The 22,633-nt window shown below is 34.3% G+C and overlaps 1 protein-coding gene across 2 annotated transcripts in view; it reads left to right on the forward strand.

Annotated features, from left to right (window-relative positions):
* Positions 1–22,633, forward strand: part of LOC110451062 (nuclear hormone receptor HR96-like) — a 297,379-nt gene that overhangs the window by 258,391 nt on the left and 16,355 nt on the right. For both annotated transcript variants that reach the window (XM_021498920.1, XM_021498912.1), the window contains exon 3: positions 12,354–12,401. In XM_021498920.1, the coding sequence (XP_021354595.1) occupies positions 12,354–12,401 (48 nt within the window). The remainder of the gene's footprint in view (positions 1–12,353; positions 12,402–22,633) is intronic.

Here is a 22,633-nt window from a genome sequence, read left to right on the forward strand (position 1 = left end):
TTAGATGCTTTGGTGGGAACAAATGTCAGTGCTAGGCTATACTATAGAGTTGTGCCCAGAGCTGTGATAGCGCCCGTCCTGGGCCATTTCTGGGTAACTGTGGCACCTGCCAATCTTGGTAGAACTAATTGTGTAACAAGCTGTCATCTAGAATACTGCTGATATTCCTAACTGTCTCGTCCCATTTGGCTGATACCCCTCTAAACACATTTGTTTTGTTTAATAGCAGATGTAATCTTTCAAATTGGTTCTACAAAGAAAATATGTTTGTCATGAAAATTTAGAAAATCATATTTGGAGTGGGTAGAGGTTGCATGTTATCACGTGCAAAATATCACTGTCCTTTTTTTTGCTCCTTTAGGCTTACAATTTACAATTACAAACCTGAAAGTTCCTGAACAGATTCTCAAAAAATGTTTGTTGTATATTCAGCTAAGATGATTGAGTGATGAAAAACCCTGTATGCATCAATAACAGATGTCTATAACGTTTTAAATAAATGTCTGGATGTTGTCATAGAATCTATACTGGTGACAAGTCTACGGAGGAACTCAATTTACTAAAACCTGGAATATACTCACTTCAATGAGAAAAATAATTCCATATTGGAAAATAGATGACCTCCCTCAAGGCTATCTCAATAAAGTCACTTTAATTACGGGACAAAACAGATACAAATGTAAATGGCTGTGTGGTAAGCTTAAAAAGAGCATTTCTCCGCTACTTTTTGCAAATATTCATATTGAAATACCGCAAATAAACATTGACTGATGTATGAAATAGAATTGTCCCCAGAGAATTAAATAACAGTATTTCTCAAGTATGTCTAGTCCTTCATCTTTATTTAACACAGAATAAACACCTTATGAACCTAATATACATGTATAACAGTCTAGCACGAAACGCCATGTCAGATACTTAATAAAACCATTTAACACAGAAAAAACAGGACAAAAACCTAATACCACAGTCTTACACAGAAAAACATGACAGTTATATCTTACATTAATGTCCAACAGAGAAAATCCTGACAGATCTACCTTATAATAATATCTGTATAATACAGAAAAACATGATAGATGTACATGTACCTTATAATAATATCTGTATAATACAGAAAAACATGATAGATGTACCTAATACCAGACTCTCACAGAAGGAATTTGATTGATATATTTAATAGTAGTATTAAAATAGAAATATACAGAGCCAGAAAGTGTAGAATTGTAGGTACTATGATTATTGAGGTTGTAGCTATGGTGTGGGTATGACACACCGAGTACAGAAGGGACAACATATTGGCCCCTATCCATCACTCCACCACTCAGTAACACTATTCACTGTGTTTTATCAAGGCACACGTCTTGTGCAACATAAACTGATTACTCGCACAAAAAATGGATGATTTTCGAAAGAAACATTTTCAAATTTGTCATACTTAATTCTTTATAAATCTCATTACCAAGGTGTAGGACTCCTCATATTCACTGTTGCTATTTCTCCTTTTTTTCAATTTCTTTTTGCTAAATTTGTCATTCTTAAGTCTCTTATTCCCAATAAATAACTCCGCAATTTAAAAAAATGCAAAATTATTCATTGTTAAATCTATGATTCCGTGCACATTCAGATTGTGTTATAATAGTTTTTTTGTCATTTCCATTTTTTATATACATAATTAGTTGTACTTATAATTCATTCTATATCATGCTTTTAAAAAATATTAAGATTATTTTAACTGTTAGTCAAATTGTGTGTTTTAATTTGTGTATAATGTCCTGAATTAATGGGCATAAGATTTTGTCCTTGCTTTTTTTCTGGTACTAAATCCATCATGGTTAATTCAGGCTGATGATCACTATAGCGTAATGCCATGATTCATGTAGCTTAACATGCGTCCTGATTTTTTATCGTACTTTTATATCTCGGCCAACCGTGGATGTGAATGTAATAGAAATATATTCTGGTGTTTGTTTACGAGTGCCGTACACAGGTACCCTGTACTACTAACGCACATACATCTTCTCACACCAAACAGCCTTTTCATATTCTAGATCCTGAAAAAAATGTAGTCATATAATCATTGTCATGTCATATAAGTAAAGGAATAAATATCATTGGCTAATACATGTATATATTCTGATATTGAATACAAATATTGCATTGACTAGAAGGTAAATATTTATAATCTGATAGAGAAATACAAGTGACTGGGTTAATGGTTAGCTAGGTAATACAAGTGACTGGGTTAATTGTTAGCTAGGTAATATTTATGACCTGATAAAGAAATATTACTGGCAAGGAAAATATTTATTATCTAATATAGAAATAATGCTGACTTGGACAATATTTATAATCTGAAATAGAAATACTGTTGGCTAAGGAAAATATTCAAATATGATATAGAAATATTGCTGGCTTGGAAAATATTCAAATGTGAAATAGAAATACTGCTGGCTAAAGAAAATATTCAAATATGATATAGAAATATTGCTGGCTTGGAAAATATTTACAATCTGAAATAGAAATACTGTTGACTAAGGAAAATATATTAAAATATGATATAGAAATATTTCTGGCTTGGAAAATATTCAAATATGAAATAGAAATACTGCTGGCTAAGGACAATATTCCAATTTGATATAGAAATATTGCTGGCTTGGAAAATATTCAAATATGATATAGAAATATTTCTGGCTTGGAAAATATTCAAATGTGATATAGAAATACTGTTTGCTAAGGAAAAAATTTACATTCTGAAATAGAAATACTGCTGGCTAAGGAAAATATTCCAATTTGATATAGAAATATTGCTGGCTTGGAAAATATTCAAATGTGATATAGAAATACTGTTTGCAAAGGAAAATATTCAAATATGAAATAGAAATACTGTTGGCTAAGGAAAATATTCAAATATGATATAGAAATATTGCTGGCTTGGAAAATATTCAAATATGATATAGAAATATTGCTGGCTTGGAAAATATTTACATTCTGAAATAGAAATACTGTTGGCTAAAGAAAATATTCAAATATAATATAGAAATGTTGCTGGCTAGAAAAATATTTACATTCTGAAATAGAAATACTGTTGGCTAAGGAAAATATTCAAATATGATATAGAAATATTGCTGCCAGGAAAATATTTACATTCAGAAATAGAAAAATTATACGCAAGATAAATATTTATAACCTGATATAGAAATATTGCTGGCTAGGAAATATTTATAACCAGATAAATAGATATTATTTGCTAGGTAAATATTGATAATCAGATAAATAGATATTATTTGCTAGGTAAATATTGATAACCAGATAAAGAGATATTATTTGCTAGGTAAATATTGATAACCAGATAAAGAGATATTATTTGCTAGGTAAATATTGATAACCAGATAAAGAGATATTGCTGGCTATATATGTGTACATGTTTATAAGCTGATATATTCTAATATTATTTATTTGAGAAATGATAAAGAAAGTAAAATAACAGAAATACATTTACGACAAGTACAGTTGAATTGATGAAAAAAAGCTTCTTTCTTCGGGGTCAAAGTTTAGCTACAGTTGGGTAATTAGCAACGTTTGTCCCTACTCTCTATAGTTTACATGATGGGGGGGGGGGGGGGGGGGGGGGGGTCTATACTGGTCACTTGTAATTAAAAGGCTATTTGTTTATTTGTTTCTTTTACATTTATTTCCAAATGATTGACTAATTAGCAATAAATGTTTGTCTGAAATCCTTTTGTGAGTCTACATTGTTTCCTATCCAATGTTAAGAACAAGGGTTAGAGTTAGAATCACCTTGGATATCTGTCCTGGCATAAGAAAACTCATAAGCAAAAGCCTTTTATGGGGCGAAAATATCAAATGTTTTCTCCTGAAGGCGCCTACCAGCATTTATACTCACATAAAAACATCATAAAGTCTATATATATATATATATAAATGTTTGACGTCTCAACTTGCAATACTCCCCACCCAAATATTGAATTTTTCTTTCTGAAATCTTTTCCTACAAATTTCTCTGTAAGACATTCTGTACAATATTGCAGGAGTTGGTCAATATATGCTTTCCCTTGAAATTGTAAGGTCTTCCAGATCAATAAGGTCAGAGGTCATTAAGATAGGGTCAGAGGACAACAATGAGGACAATAGTACTGTAATATCTATTGTATGATGTGTAGATTGCCTGTTTTGACCTCTGTCATGGTTCCATGTTGTTTTGGTAATACAGTTATGTGTTGCTAAAGTTACGATATAATGTCCCAATTCAGTAGTTATTGTTATATATACCGGTATGTCTTACATTCCAGAATTCCAGCTGGAATCTCCCAAATCAAACCCTACCACAATACATAATTTATCAATAATATTTTTGAGAAGCTAACAGTATTTGTAAGTTCAACAGACTGATGGAATAGTTTTCGGGTCATGGCACACGCTCTATGAATTCAGCCGCAACAACTTATAGAGAACACTCTCTACACCCCATAGTAAAATCTATACTGCCTCCCGCTGCTTAAAGGGGATTATTATTACTGAGAGGAAAGTTGTCAGGACCTGCGGCATTATGTAATAAGCACTGTAGACGCTTTTTTTGATTAATTTTAAGGGAAATAATTCCAGGATAAGAACGGATATGGGGGCCAACAATTGTCACTCATTGGCAAAGAAAGTCCATTGATATCTTGAACATTTTCAGCATGTCTCAGTAATTTGGTCACAAATTCTGAGGTAAAATTAGATTTATTCTAAACTAATTTTGCAAGCTAGGAAAGTTTCTATAACTGTTTCACTTTAATCCTTCCAGCCTTCAAATTTTTCTCAAGTATGAATAATTGAAATGCCTTCCTCAGACAAATGATTCTAATCTGGCAAACAGCGTTATGATCCAATTGAAGCGCCAGTGCTCACTGTTTGTGTGGAAGCCATGCAGCATTTCAATGAACAATTTACAGGTCATACAATGCCGTACATGTACCACCATGCCCAAATACAAATTCCTGCAGCTCAGCGAATCCAGTGCAGGCCTTACTGTTTTGAATATTTGAGTACCTGCAACTCACCTTGCTGTTAGTTCAATTATTTCTGAGAACCTGCATATCATTGACGGGTACCATCAGCCAGTCTGATCATCTCTGAATAAAACCAAGATACCATTTCTTAAATGTTCTATCATTTTCCTGATAGCAGGTTAGATTTATTTTAAAATCACTGTTTTACTATCATTAAATCATCTTTTTACCATGAGAGGTGCTATCTTCTGTTGTTTGTTAAAAGGAATGTAATTTATGTTTTATTGAATCCATATAGTAAATGAAAATATTTAGTCTTGCTAGGATTTGAAAAAAAACATATTACAAAATTATCTTAACAATTTGAAAATTATAAAATCATTATAAAATCATTAATCACTGTAGATGTAATCTAAACATATATATGTAAACATTTTGTGTCAGTTTTGAATCCAATGTGACTGTTTCTAGTGATGTAAAAAGAGACGTCTATCACTGGGAATTTGTAAACAAAAGGGTCCAATCTTTCAGTATATTTATGTGAGGTAAATGTGCTGTGATGTAACTGGTCTCAAATTTCTTATAATATTTATTACAGGAATATTAATGAGTTTTAATGGGATAACACAGATAAATGATATAAAATTAAATGTGTTGCACCTGATCGTTAGTCATCTACGGTTTTTAGTGTGGAATGAAATGACGTAAATGTCCTAAAACGTTACATATATTGAAATGTTAATGTTTTATGTTATCTTGGGTTTATCCAGAGATTGACCACAAGCTTAAACTTGAGGTCTCATTATTTTGGAAGATTTTCAAAGTATTGAATTTCATTGTAAAATATTTGTTTACTTTCTATATTTAAAACACATTAGATTTAATTTAACTGAATTTATCAAAATTAATGTCATTTCTCTTGATGTTACGAGATTAAGTTAGAATGTTGTCCAATAAGTTACACAGGTTTTCCTGAAGCGTCAATACAGTTGATATCTAGAGATGTTGTGCTCTGCTGGTGTTTCGGAACCATCATATAAATTATCTATCACACTGTGTCATATTGTATACAATGACTAACTACATCCGTATACATCCTTCAGAAATATTCCTTTTGAATCTACGATGGAACAGTGACAATATACATGTAAGATAAGTCAATGTAGTAAATTAATTACAACATGGCTATACAAAAGTGCTATATCATTGTGGAGTGTAGCCCTTAATATTACAGTGTTCACGCTCTAGTTACGGCCGTCCTCATCTGTACCCCACGGCTCCAGGTGTTCCATCACCACTCACTAAAGGGAGCTAACTTAGAATTGACTCGACACTTTAAAAAGTAAATGGCATTGATTTTCAGATAATGAATTCTGCTTTCCTATACACCTGTTAGTCATATGATGTCTTAAACACGTACTCACTGTTATAGGACTTTCATTCTGTTGTCATAACAACTCATCCAGATTTATTCTTTAATCAGTTTCTTGGAGACCTTTTTTTGGATTGTTTGGAGTTAGTGGGATATGACTTTGGCCAGTGCTGTAGGTGTGAGTTGGACTGGTATTAATGTGAAGGAGAAATCCTTTGATGTCTTTCATGTTCATCTCCGTAGAGTGGGGAATAAGTCCTGCGCAATCGCCTGGTCATCCATTATTGACGAGGCGGGGCTGATAATAATATCCGTGAGATCCTATTGATCGGGGTTGCCTTGTGCACTAAACCAATAACTAGTAAAACAAGCGCACCACTCTTTTGGAATTTACGCACCTGCAAGCTCTTTTTTCCCCCATTTTTGTACCGTATTTCAATTATTTTTTTTACATCATATCTATCTTTCATGATCCATTTTGCATGTGGTCTATTTTTGGGCACTACCGAAATCCAATCCTACTGCCTCGGAGAAGGCTTTTCTTTAATTAGCATTGATTATTTTGTCGTCATCAATGCACCAGTTTGACCTGTGAACATGCATTGTGCTGGAGCGACTGAAACCCCTTCATTATTCATTATGCCCAAATACAGAACACACATGCTCTGAAGTCTGGTTTAAAGATGGGAAGTTGTAATACAACTTACCTTTGTTAAGTCTAGGGTTAGTAACCTCCAGATGTATACAGGTAAATGAGCATGTATATTGTAGGTCATATTGCATCATTGGCATAAATTAAAATATATATATATATCAATATTTTATTAATAAAGAAAAGTGATTAGGTCAGCTCTGTAGTACAGCTAAAACAGAAAACTGATAGTATCCATCAGTTCTGGTACAGCTGTTAAATATAACTTAATCTAAAACTGATAGTACCCATCAGTTCTGGTACAGCTGTTAAATACAACTAAATCTAAAACTGATAGTATCCATCAGTTCTAGTACAGCTGTTAAATATAATTTAATCGAAACTGATAGTATCCATCAGTTCTGGTAAAGCTGTTAAAGATAACTTAATCTAAAACTGATAGTATCCATCAGTTCTGGTACAGCTGTTAAATATAATTTAATCTAAACTGATAGTATCCATCAGTTCTGGTACAGCTGTTAAATATAACTTAATCTAAAACTGATAGTATCCATCAGTTCTGGTACAGCTGTTAAATGTAACTTAATCTAAAACTGATAGTATCGTTCAGTTCTGGTACAGCTGTTAAATGTAACTTAATCTAAAACTGATAGTATCCATCAGTTCTGGTACAGCTGTTAAATATAACTTAATCTAAAACTGATAGTATCCATCAGTTCTGGTACAGCTGTTAAATATAACTTAATCTAAAACTGATAGTATCCATCAGTTCTGGTACAGCTGTTAAATATAACTTAATCTAAAACTGATAGTATCCATCAGTTCTGGTACAGCTGTTAAATATAACTTAATCTAAAACTGATAGTATCCATCAGTTCTGGTACAGCTGTTAAATATAACTTAATCTAAAACTGATAGTATCCATCAGTTCTGGTACAGCTGTTAAATATAACTTAATCTAAAACTGATAGTATCCATCAGTTCTGGTACAGCTGTTAAATATAACTTAATCTAAAACTGATAGTATCCATCAGTTCTGGTACAGCTGTTAAATATAACTTAATCTAAAACTGATAGTATCCATCAGTTCTGGTACAGCTGTTAAATATAACTTAATCTAAAACTGATAGTATCCATCAGTTCTGGTACAGCTGTTAAATATAACTTAATCTAAAACTGATAGTATCCATCAGTTCTGGTACAGCTGTTAAATATAACTTAATCTAAAACTGATAGTATCCATCAGTTCTGGTACAGCTGTTAAATATAACTTAATCTAAAACTGATAGTATCCATCAGTTCTGGTACAGCTGTTAAATATAACTTAATCTAAAACTGATAGTATCCATCAGTTCTGGTACAGCTGTTAAATATAACTTAATCTCCTCTTTTAACCCTATTTCATGGAAATGCAGTGTAAATTTATGACGTTTAAAGACCCTATAAAAGGACGTGACCTCTGACCTCTGCCACAAAGAGTGTCCAATGTGATGCGGGGTTGACAACAGCCTGTGACACAAACCTGATACAAAAATTGATATCTCTTATTGCATTTCTCACATATCACTTGACAAAACTGTGATGTTATTATCTTTTAAGTTTGATCGGGCTCATCGTTTTTGTATTGATTGTTTGTTCTGAAAAAGAACAGAGACAACATTCTCTGTTGCTGGTGACAGAGGTCACATGTCAAGGTTAAACGTCAATCGGTGATGGAGAACAACCAAAGTCCATCAAGTTTTTGCATAAAAATTAGTTTGATATTGCCTACAGGTTTCCCAATCACAGATTAAGATACACCTCCCCTCCATATAAAGCTAACCACACTTGTCTACTGTCATTAAAACTAAAATGTCCTAGGTCAGCTGGCTTCTGTCATCTCTCTACAGTAAATAGACTTTGTTTTGAAAAGTTGTTGAGAATGTATGAAGGAATGTAACTGGACTGTGACCATAACTGTCACATGACGCGACAGCTACCTACGGCTCGGCTACGGCTCCGGTGACAGCTCCGGCTCCTCTCCATTACGGCCGGTTGTGTGTGACATCAGTTTAATAATACTTCGAGACAGAGAAGCTCCTGACTTGTCGTTTTATGTCCCATAAAATGTTTCAAAAATTGACATGATAAAAGAGTAAAAATTGGTCAATTCGTTGAACCATGAAATCAAGTTTTACGTTTTTATAGGACGTTGGTAAATTAGAATAGTACAGTAAGTTTGTGTTCTGTAAATCTTCCCCGACTACAATCATGCTTACACAATCACATACATGTAATGCTGCTTTCCGCCCACACTTCCTTTTTTTTTTTTGTCCTGTCTGGAATTTTTGTCAAAACATATATAAACATACAGAGTTAATGGACAGCATGATGTCAAATACACACAACTATTTTTTTTAATTATTCAAAAATGTAGAAATCCATCAACGTGTTGAAATTTGGTTTATGTTTAAACTATCCCTATCCAAAATCATTCACCTGGGTGCTAGAGGTATTGATTTCAGTGAACTTGTACCTGTCTCTGATAGAGAAGACATCGTGTACCTGTCTCTGATAGAGAAGCCATCGTGTACCTGTCTCTGATAGAGAAGACATTGTGTGCCTGTCTCTGATAGAGAAGACATCGTGTCCCTGTCTCTGATAGAGAAGACATCATGTACCTGCCTCTGATAGAGAAGACATTGTGTACCTGTTTCTGATAGAGAAGACAATGTGTACCTGTCTCTGATAGAGAAGACCATGTGTACCTGTCTCTGATAGAGAAGACATTGTGTGCCTGTCTCTGATAGAGAAGACATCGTGTACCAGTCTCTGATTGAGAAAACATTGTGTACCTGTCTCTGATCGAGAAGACATCATGTACCTGCCTCTGATAGAGAAGACATTGTGTACCTGTCGCTGATAGAGAAGACAATGTGTACCTGTCTATGATAGAGAAGACATTGTGTACCTGTCGCTGATAGAGAAGACAATGTGTACCTGTCTCTGATAGAGAAGACAATGTGTACCTCTCTCTGATAGAGAAGCCATTGTGTACCTGTCTCTGATAGAGAAGGCATCGTGTACCTGTCTCCGATTGAGAAAACATTGTGTACCTGTCTCTGATCGAGAAGACATCATGTACCTGCCTCTGATAGAGAAGACATTGTGTACCTGTCGCTGATAGAGAAGACAATGTGTACCTGTCTATGATAGAGAAGACATCGTGTACCTGTCACTGATAGAGAAGACATTGTGTACCTGTCTATGATAGAGAAGACATTGTGTACCTGTCTCTGCTAGAGAAGACATTGTGTACCTGTCTCTGCTAGAGAAGACATTGTGTACCTGTCTCTGTTAGAGAAGACATCGTGTACCTGTCTCTTATAGAGAAGACATCGTGTACCTGTCTCTGATTGAGAAAACATTGTGTCCCTGTCTCTGATAGAGAAGACATCATGTACCTGCCTCTGATAGAGAAGACATTGTGTACCTGTCTATGATAGAGAAGACATTGTGTACCTGTCTATGATAGAGAAGACATCGTGTACCTGTCACTGATAGAGAAGACATTGTGTACCTGTTTCTGATAGAGAAGACAATGTGTACCTGTCTATGATAGAGAAGACATCGTGTACCTGTCACTGATAGAGAAGACATTGTGTACCTGTCTATGATAGAGAAGACATTGTGTACCTGTCGCTGATAGAGAAGACAATGTGTACCTGTCTCTGATAGAGAAGACCTTGTGTACCTGTCTCTGATAGATAAGACATTGTGTGCCTGTCTCTGATAGAGAAGACATTGTGTCCCTGTCTCTGATAGAGAAGACATTGTGTACCTGTCTCTGATAGAGAAAACATCATCAGGAGGGAACGTCATCAAAACAAATCTGTCCTACTACCAGTCAGAAATCTGACCTAAAGGTTAGCCCCGATCAACCCTCCGATCAACCCTCCGATCAACCCTCAGCTAAACCTGATCAGGGATCATTTGTAAGGTTAGGAGGGATGGCTTATCAACTCAAACATCTTACATGTTGCCTTCAGAATCAGATTACATTTCATAATCTTAGATTCCTGCTGTCTCAATTATGGACAGGTCATGTGATCCACACTTCTTGTCATAAAAACAAGGTTGTGATTGGTCAATGTATTCTTGTTGTTGATTGGTCAGGTATGTTGTCATTGGATCATCTTCTTTATGGTATAGATTAAGTGTTAAACTAGAGATATTTTAGAGATGTTAAGATTAATAGGTAATTCACAGAGAAAATGTATCCGTCTGTGTAGTAGTGCTATCGGGTGGTATTATAATACTATCAGTTTAAGTCTTGTAATGTTTCCCATGAACGGTGTCTGTTGTGAGAGCGAGATAGCATTAATTTTCCTGCCTTTGTTAACCATTTTGTTAAGTAATGTATTTTCTCTTCGCACACAAAGGGTTAAAAAAAATACAGACTTCCAAAAAACCTTACCCACTAATATCAATGGAGGCTCTGTGTTAAATGATGGGGAATTGCCCGGTATTGGTAGAACTGATACATGTAAGCACCTTCTGGTGGAACGAAAACCCTAAATACAATTTACATAATGGGAGATTATTTTGAAGACATGATTTGCAATTATATAATTAAAATAATACTATGAATTCTTATTTCACAAACTTTAAAACTAGTTTTTAAAATTCAATTAAAATTACTATCTTTATGTTTCTTTGTAGAAGTTATTTATTTACAGCCAATTGTGAATGTTTTAACCCAAATTTTGTTGTAGCATTTTTAGTTGAAGGGCATAGATTTATTTTCCTCAGAGAATTTATCAACAGATTAAGCTACTATAATGTTATTTAAATTTTAAATGTGGTGCTATACCTATAGAAAAAATCCAGAATTACAAATACCCTGGCTTATGGTTTCATGAACACTTTAAATTTACCCCTTGTTGGGGTACATGGTATTATATATATATATATATGCAAATTATAGTCCTGCTACAAATAAGATTTTATCAAACATTATTGTTTTTACAAAGACTGGTTAACAACATTACATGTCTGAAGATAGTAAATAGTGTGATTGTTCCTATAACGTGTATAATAAGTCATTTTGGCTAGACACATTTTATATTCAAAGGTATATATGTATTGTGATTTTATGAATACTATGTGTTTGACCCGAAAATACAATATTTGAACTTGACCTTGTATCTTACTGTTGAGACCTCGGAGCATGCTCTGGTATGTATACTCATTAAGTGCTAATACGCCCCTCCATTCACAGATGTATATTTTGTAATAATAAGTACTGATTGTTGATACCCCCCTCCTTTCACAGATGTTTGCTGGGATGGGAACAGGTAGCAGTGCGACCCTTAACTCTAATGTAAGCATACCATTTCTTACCTGTGACTAATCCAAAATCTCCTTACATAACCCGTCTTCTACAGTCACAAAATATCTTTCTTCTGTTCAATGCTTCACTGCAAACAGTCATATCTCAAATGGTTATGTCTAATTTACATGTGTTATCCAATTTCAAAAATATGTTTGTCATTTATTTTATAATTTCAATTTATCGAAGATGCATCTTTAAACATCTTTTCCAAATGTAATCATTTTATCTTTGTATTATAATTTACTTTCATTCTGCAAAATTCCTACTTTAAAAAATGTACACCTATCAAATATACTTAAGCAGGGTTTGACACTAGCATTTAAGTCATCTAGTTCCAGACCAGTACTAGAGGATCACCTAGCAAGTCCCTCATAACTGATGATGTTATCACACAATATCAATAGACTGAAGACTATCAAAATATCAAAATAATAATATTCCTGTCCAAAAAATGCTTAAAATCAAGGAATATTGCACATTAATTGTGAGGCACCTTCCATTCAATGTACACATCATACTAGCAAATAATCTATTCAACTAGCCCTGTGGACTACCAAGCACACGTAGCTAGTGTCTAACCCTGTTTTAACTTGTGTTTCATTTTCAGTTTTGTATAATATTATATATTTATATGAAAAAGCAAAATATATGCTTATTTTATTTTCAGTTTAAATGTTATGTTATATGTTATTTCTTGTTTTTAACAGACAAAACTTGATCTTAGATATACTGTATATAATAGAACAATATGTAGGAACTTTACTGATAACTAACTAATATATAATAGATCAGCGATACCCAGTTATATCAGTTAATAAGTAATAATAAAACCTGCAAGTTACACTGATATCTGTAGTGAGTCGGACTGGATCTACCCAAATATATAGAGCCTTTAATTTCTGTGTAATCAATCTTTAACAGATCCGGACTGTGACAGTCAAATACTCTAAATTTTATGAGACAGTCTGAATCAAAGAAGATACTCTTTTCGAAGAAAAAGAAGGACATTCTTAACCATGGCTTGTGGGATTGGAAAAGGGTTAATAATATAGCCAGCATAGAATACAGTAAACCTACCCAACAATAATATAGTCAGCATAGAATACAGTATACCTAGCCAACAATAGTATAGCCAGCATAGAATATAGTAAACCTACCCAACAATAATATAGTCAGCATAGAATACAGTAAACCTACCCAACAATAATATAGCCAGCATATAATACAGTATACCAACACAACAATAATATAGCCAGCATAGAATACAGTACACCTACCCAACAATAATATAGCCAGCATAGAAGGGTTAATAATATAGCCAGCATAGAATACAGTAAACCTAGCCAACAATAATATAGCCAGCATATAATACAGTATACCAACACAACAATAATATAGCCAGCATAGAATACAGTACACCTACCCAACAATAATATAGCCAGCATAGAAGGGTTAATAATATAGCCAGCATAGAATACAGTAAACCTACCCAACAATAATATAGCCAGCATAGAATACAGTACACCTACCCAACAATAATATAGCCAGCATAGAAGGGTTAATAATATAGCCAGCATAGAATACAGTAAACCTAGCCAACAATAATATAGCCAGCATATAATACAGTATACTTACACAACAATAATATAGCCAGCATAGAATACAGTACACCTACCCAACAATAATATAGCCAGCATAGAAGGGTTAATAATATAGCCAGCATAGAATACAGTAAACCTACCCAACAATAATATAGCCAGCATATAATACAGTATACTTACACAACAATAATATAGCCAGCATAGAATACAGTACACCTACCCAACAATAATATAGCCAGCATAGAATACAGTAAACCTACCCAACAATAATATAGCCAGCATATAATACAGTATACCAACACAACAATAATATAGCCAGCATAGAATACAGTACACCTACCCAACAATAATATAGCCAGCATAGAATACAGTATACTTACCCAACAATAATATAGCCAGCATAGAATATAGTATACCTACCCAACAATAATATAGCCGGCATAGAATACAGTATACTTACCCAACAATAATATAGCCAGCATATAATACAGTATACCTACCCAACAATGATATAGTCAGCATAGAATACAGTAAACCTACACAACAATAATATAGCCAGCATAGTCAGCATAGAATACAGTATCCCTAGCCAACAATAATATGGCCAGCATAGAATACAGTATAACTACCCAACAATAATATAGCCAGCATATAATACAGTATACCTCCCCAACAATAATATAGCCAGCATACAATATAGTATACCTACCCAACAATAATAAAGCCAGCATAGAAAACAGTATACTTAGCCAACAATAATATAGCCAGCATTGAATACAGTATACCTAGCCAACAGTAATATAGCCAGCATAGAATACAATACTTAGCCAACAATAATATAACCAGCATAGAATACAGTATACTTACCCAACAATAATATAGTCAGTATAGAATACAGTATACCTAGCCAGCATAGAATACAGTATACATAGCCAACAATAATATAGCCAGCACATAATACAGTATACCTAGCCAACAATAGTATAGCCAGCATAGAATACAGTACACCTACCCAACAATAATATAGTCAGCATAGAATCCAGTATACCTAGCCAACAATAATAGAGCATGCATAGAAAACAGTATACCTACACAACAATAATATAGCCAGAATAGAATACAGTATACCTACACAACAATAATATAGCCAGAATAGAATACAGTATACCTACACAACAATAATATATCCAGCATAGAATACAGTATACCTAACCAACAATAATATAGCCAGCATATAATACAGTATACCTCCCCAACAATAATATAGCCAGCATAAAATACAGTATACCTACCCAACAATAAATAATATAGCCAGCATAGAATATAGTATCCCTACCCAACAATAATATAGCCGGCATAGAATACAGTAAACCTAGCCAACAATAATATAGCCAGAATAGAATACAGTATACCTACCCAACAATGATATAGTCAGCATAGAATACAGTAAACCTACCCAACAATAAAATAGCCAGCATAGAATACATTAAACCTAGCCAGCATAGAATACAGTATAACAAGCCAACAATAAATACCTAGCCAACAATAATATAGCGTGCATAGAAAACAGTATACCTACACATCAATAATATAGCCAGCATAGAATAAAGTATACCTAGCCAACAATAATATAGCGTGCATAGAAAACAGTATACCTACACATCAATAATATAGCCAGCATAGAATATAGTATCCCTACCCAACAATAATATAGCCAGAATAGAATATAGTATACCTACCCATCAATAATATAGCCAGCATAGAATAGAGTATACCTAGCCAACAGTAATATAGCCAGCATAGAATACAGAATACCTACCCAACAATAATATAGTCAGCATAGAAAACAGTATACATAGCCAACAATAATATAGCCAGCACATAATACAGTATACCTAGCCAACAATAGTATAGCCAGCATAGAATACAGTACACCTACCCAACAATAATATAGCCATCATAGAATACAGCCAGCATAGAATACAGTATACCCACCCAACAATAATATAGCCAGCATAGAATAGAGTATACCTAGCCAACAGTAATATAGCCAGCATAGAATACAATACTTAGCCAACAATAATATAACCAGCATAGAATACAGTATACTTACCCAACAATAATATAGTCAGTATAGAATACAGTATACCTAGCCAACAGTAATATAGCCAGCATAGAATACAATACTTAGCCAACAATAATATAACCAGCATAGAATACAGTATACTTGCCCAACAATAATATAGCCAGCATATAATACAGTATACCTCCCCAACAATAATATAGCCAGCATAAAAAACAGTATACTTATCCAGCAATAATATAGCCAGCATAGAATAAAGTATACCTAGCCAACAATAATAGAGCATGCATAGAAAACAGTATACCTACACAACAATAATATACCCAGCATAGAATACAGTATACCTACCCAACAATAAATAATATAGCCAGCATAGAATACGGTATACCTACACAACAATAATATATCCAGCATAGAATACAGTATACCTCCCCAACAATAATATAGCCAGCATACAATATAGTATACCTACCCAACAATAATAAAGCCAGCATAGAAAACAGTATACTTACCCAACAATAATATAGTCAGTATAGAATACAGTATACCTAGCCAGCATAGAATACAGTATACCGACCCAACAATAATATAGCCAGCATACAATATAGTATACCTACCCAACAATAATATAGCAAGCATAGAATACAGTATACCTAGCCAACAGTAATATAGCCAGCATAGAATACAGAATACCTACCCAACAATAATATAGTCAGCATAGAAAACAGTATACCTACCCAACAATAATAAAGCCAGCATAGAAAACAGTATACCTAGCCAACAATAAGATGGCCAGCATAGAATACAGTATAACTACCCAACAATAATATAGCCAGCATAAAATACAGTATACCTACCCAACAATAAATAATATAGCCAGCATAGAATAAAGTATACCTAGCCAACAATAATATAACCAGCATAGAATACAGTATACTTGCCCAACAATAATATAGCCAGCATATAATACAGTATACCTAGCCAACAATAGTATAGCCAGCATAGAATACAGTACACCTACCCAACAATAATATAGTCAGCATAGAATCCAGTATACCTAGCCAACAATAATATGGCCAGCATAGAATACAGTATAACTAGCCAAGAATAATATAGCCAGCATAAAATACAGTATACCTACCCATTACCCAACAATAATATAGTCAGTATAGAATACAGTATACCTAGCCAACAGTAATATAGCCAGCATAGAATACAATACTTAGCCAACAATAATATAACCAGCATAGAATACAGTATACTTATAATATAGCCAGCATAGAATACAGCCAGCATAGAATACAGTATACATAGCCAACAATAATATAGCCAGCATAGTCAGCATAGAATACAGTATACCTAGCCAACAATAATATAGCATGCATAGAAAACAGTATACCTACACAACAATAATATAGCCAGCATAGAATACAGTATAACAAGCCAACAATAATATAGCCAGCACAGAATACAGTATACCTAGCCAACAATAATATAGCGTGCATAGAAAACAGTATACCTACACAACAATAATATACCCAGCATAGAATACAGTATACCTAGCCAACAATAATACAGCCAGCATAGAAAACAGTATACTTACCCAACAATAATATAGCCAGCATAAAATACAGTATACCTAGCCAACAATAATATAGCATGCATAGAAAACAGTATACCTACACAACAATAATATAGCCAGCATAGAACAGTAATATAGCCAGCATAGAATACAGTATACCTACACAACAATAATATAGCCAGCATAGAATACAGTATACTTACCCAACAATAATATAGCCAGCATAGAATACAGTATAACAAGCCAACAATAATATAGCCAGCACAGAATACAGTATACCTAGCCAACAATAATATAGCCAGCATAGAATAAAGTATAACAAGCCAACAATGAATACAGTATACCTACCCAACAATAATAAAGCCAGCATAGAAAACAGTATACTTAGCCAACAATAATATAGTCAGCATAGAATCTACCCAACAATAATATAGTCAGCATAGAATCTACCCAACAATAATATAGCCAACATAGAATACAGTATACTTACCCAACAATAATATAGTCAGCATAGAATCTACCCAACAATAATATAGTCAGCATAGAATCTACCCAACAATAATATAGTCAGCATAGAATCTACCCAACAATAATATAGTCAGCATAGAATCTACCCAACAATAATATAGTCAGCATAGAATCTACCCAACAATAATATAGCCAGCATAGAATACAGTATACCTACCCAACAATATTATAGTCAGCATAGAATACAGTATGCCTACACAACAATAATATAGCCAGCATAGAATACAGAATACCTACCCAACAATCTTATAGTCAGCATAGAATCTACCCAACAATAATGTAGCCAGCATAGAATACCGTAAACCTACATAACAATAGTATAGCCAGCATAGAATTCAGTATACCTACCCAACAATATTATAGTCAGCATCAGCATAGAATACAGTATGCATAAACAACAATAATATAGACAGCATAGAATACAGTATTCCTCCCCAACAATAATATAGCCAGCGTAGAATACAGGCTACCCACCCAACAATATTATAGTCAGCGTAGAATACAGGCTACCCACCCAACAATAATATAGCCAGCATAGAATACAGTATACCTACCCAACCCTAATATAGCCAGCATAGAATACAGTATAACTAGCCAACAATAATATAGCCAGCATAAAATACAGTATACCTACCCAACAACATAATGGCTAACATAAAGCAGTGTAATTTTAGGTCACCTGATCTCTTTCCGACTGTATTCGTGCGTAAACATTTTACATTTTCAAATTCTTCTCAAGAACCAGTGGATGAATTGTTTTCAAACTGGGTCAGAATCATCCTAGGTAGATAAGGCTTACAAATTGTAAAATTGGGAATCCTACCCCAACCCCTGGAGCCAGGGTGGGGCCCCAAAGGGAAAATTAACCAATATTTCAAAAATCTTCTTCTCCAGACTCAGAGGTGCTACAGTTATTTTCTCTGCATGAATGGAAAGATCATCAGGAGCTTTATTTAAATTTAATCATAAATTTCAGGACCCCTGGGCCATCCCCTCTCCCTGTTGGAGGGGGTAAAGTTTACTATAGTTTATATAGGGAACTAACGCTTTTGTGTATATTTTTACAATTTCCTGAAGGAAAATATTCTTACTTGGTGAGAATTATCCTTGGAGGAAAATTATTTTAAAATGTAAAATTGGCATTCCTACCCCAACCCTAGGGGCAAGGGAGGGCCCCAAAGGGAAAATTTACCAATATTTCAAACATCTTCTTCTTCAGACTCAGAGGTACTACAGTCAATTTCAGTGCATGGATAGAAAGATTATCAGGAGCTTTATTGAAATTATCATTTCCAGGACCCCTGAGCCATCCTTTCCCCCTTGGGGAGGGGGTAAAGTTTACTATACTATGATATAACTCAAGTGACCGCTAAGGCCCTTGGGCCTCTTTTATAATAATAATGCCAGCATCAAATACAGCATTTTTACCAAAAAATATATAGCTAATGTCAGCACACACATATCAAAATAAAAAAGATAGCATAGACTCTTTCTAATTTCTTTTTAAGTTAACTTCCAATATGAGTGTCAAGGTTTGGATACATTTTGTACTTAACTTTTATCTAAAGATATTCATGGAATGTGACTGGTGCTCAATTAGGAAATTAGCAAGTGTGTAATCCATATAGAGACAGTGTTAGGAGACGTCTAGCCAGGTGTAAAAAGTGTGTAATCCATATAGAGAAAGTGTTAGGAGACGTCTAGCCAGGTGTAAAAAGTGTGTAATCCATATAGAGACAGTGTTAGGAGACGTCTAGCCAGGTGTAAAAAGTGTGTAATCCATATAGAGACAGTGTTAGGAGACGTCTAGCCAGGTGTAAAAAGTGTGTAATCCATATAGAGACAGTGTTAGGAGACGTCTAGCCAGGTGTAAAAAGTGTGTAATCCATATAGAGACAGTGTTAGGAGACGTCTAGCCAGGTGTAAAAAGTGTGTAATCCATATAGAGACAGTGTTAGGAGACGTCTAGCCAGGTGTAAAAAGTGTGTAATCCATATAGAGACAGTGTTAGGAGACGTCTAGCCAGGTGTAAAAAGTGTGTAATCCATATAGAGACAGTGTTAGGAGACGTCTAGCCAGGTGTAAAAAGTGTGTAATCCATATAGAGACAGTGTTAGGAGACGTCTAGCCAGGTGTAAAAAGTGTGTAATCCATATAGAGACAGTGTTAGGAGACGTCTAGCCAGGTGTAAAAAGTGTGTAATCCATATAGAGACAGTGTTAGGAGACGTCTAGCCAGGTGTAAAAAGTGTGTAATCCATATAGAGACAGTGTTAGGAGACGTCTAGCCAGGTGTAAAAAGTGTGTAATCCATATAGAGACAGTGTTAGGAGACGTCTAGCCAGGTGTAAAAAGTGTGTAATCCATATAGAGACAGTGTTAGGAGATGTCTAGCCAGGTGTAAAAAGTGTGTTATCCATATAGAGACAGTGTTAGGAGATGTCTAGCCAGGAGTAAAAAGTGTGTTATCCATATAGAGACAGTGTTAGGAGACGTCTAGCCAGGTGTAAAAAGTGTGTAATCCATATAGAGACAGTGTTAGGAGACGTCTAGCCAGGTGTAAAAAGTGTGTGTCTTAAGTCTTGGAGTAATCACCTGTAGCTGTCAGATGACGTTTATGTACCTGTACTGAGAGAGTATAACCAGTAGTATTAATATAGGTCTGAATAAAGTCTATTGACTTGTCTCGCTGTTTTAGGAGCAGGCCACATTAAGCTGTTAAGTTTGTGGTCAGTAGTCTAACCTTCATATAGTTTCAACCTTGTCGCGACCTCAAGTTTGGGTCAGTGCCACAGGTTTTAAATTATTCAATCAAGTTCAAACAAAGGCTATTTAGGTTCCACCTCATCAGTTGTAATGGCAAATAAAAGTTCCACATCAGAGCTGACTTGGAGTATGCTCCTATATAACAAGATGAAACAGCAATAATAAAGGAGTTTTCTGACATAGAGTTACTTCCCTTGTCCAGCTGTTTATCCCTCATTTTGATTCTGTGCATTGATATCTCCTGATTATTACAACATTTGTTACGAGTAGTTAAGCAGTGCATTGTTCCAAAGTTTAATCAGTTTAGTTTGGTCTCTCATTTGTTATATTTTTGTTTCAAATACTCAAATAACTAGAATGCATCGCAAAATGTAATTTATATGGAAGACTTCAACAGAAAAAAAAAGATTTTTTTTTTTTTTATTGATAGTGACAATGGTAATGCAGATTTACTTTATGGTACTTTTATCTATAATAATAAAACATATCTCAGACATACAGCCTTCTCTTGGGAAAAGTGTCCCCTAGTGTTTGTTTGACAAAAATGGGACATATATATAATTCACAAATGGATATGTATACTGGTTCCCTCATGGACAAGTTGTCCTCATGAAGAAATTGACAGAAATGCATAGGTAATGAGTTTTGAAACCATTAGTAAATTATATTCTGAGAGAGAAAAAAATATTAAAAAATGAACACATATTGATTAAAGAAGATGTATAAATAGGATAACACCAATTTGGCTGTTTCAGTGGGGGGTTTTAGGGGAAGAGAAACTAATGTCTTGTCCTGGAAAAAGAAACAAATGTGATGTTTCAGTGATATTATCACCCTGACTGCGGCATTGTGTTTCCCTGCCGTCAGACAGGAGTCACTAATACACTATTTAATGTGTTCCTCTGTGTGACAGTAATACACTATCCAATATACCAAAGATTGTTTTGGACGCAAATCAGTCATACAAAAAAAAACAGATTTCTCCAAGATAAAACATCATAAATAACACTGCTGCGCTGGTAATAATGAAAACCTACTACACACCACTGTACGGGTGTGAAGTTCCCTGTGAATACTTGAGCACTTTACTTGCTTTTACTTGAGTTAAGATCACAGAGTTAAGCTCATAAATCAATTTTGTATCATCCTAGGGAATCTTTGTTTAAAAACCCTGAGCTTGTCCTATCCAGTGTCTGGGCCCCAAACTCTCCCCTCATCCTTCTCTCATTCACGCTGACTCCTTTATTACGTTACTTGATTTTAATGTTCCCCAGATTTAAAACCTAATGACTTTCTGTGGATTCTCCACTACTCCTGGAGGCCTTTTTGCTATGTGGTAAATTAGACCGGGTAATATGCTGAGGGCTGCAATTTGATATTAAATCGTAAAACCATGGTCAACAGATCACTTCATACACATGTAAACATGTTGTAGATAAACCCGCCTTCTTTTGGAGGAGTTAAGATACTTAAGCTTTATAATTGTGGTGTATCGCTCTATACTCATGTTGTATTGCTAGTTTTTGAATTGCAGTTTGAAAATTTGAATAACCTTTTTAAATGGTTTGTTTATGCATTAAAGATTTGAAAAATAACATTCCGCTGTTAAGGAATTGTTTGATATTTGATTACAGACATTTATTTCTATTTGTTCTCACAGG

The sequence above is a fragment of the Mizuhopecten yessoensis genome, unplaced genomic scaffold (genome assembly GCF_002113885.1).
Source record: "Mizuhopecten yessoensis strain PY_sf001 unplaced genomic scaffold, ASM211388v2 scaffold611, whole genome shotgun sequence".
NCBI lineage: Eukaryota > Metazoa > Mollusca > Bivalvia > Pectinida > Pectinidae > Mizuhopecten > Mizuhopecten yessoensis.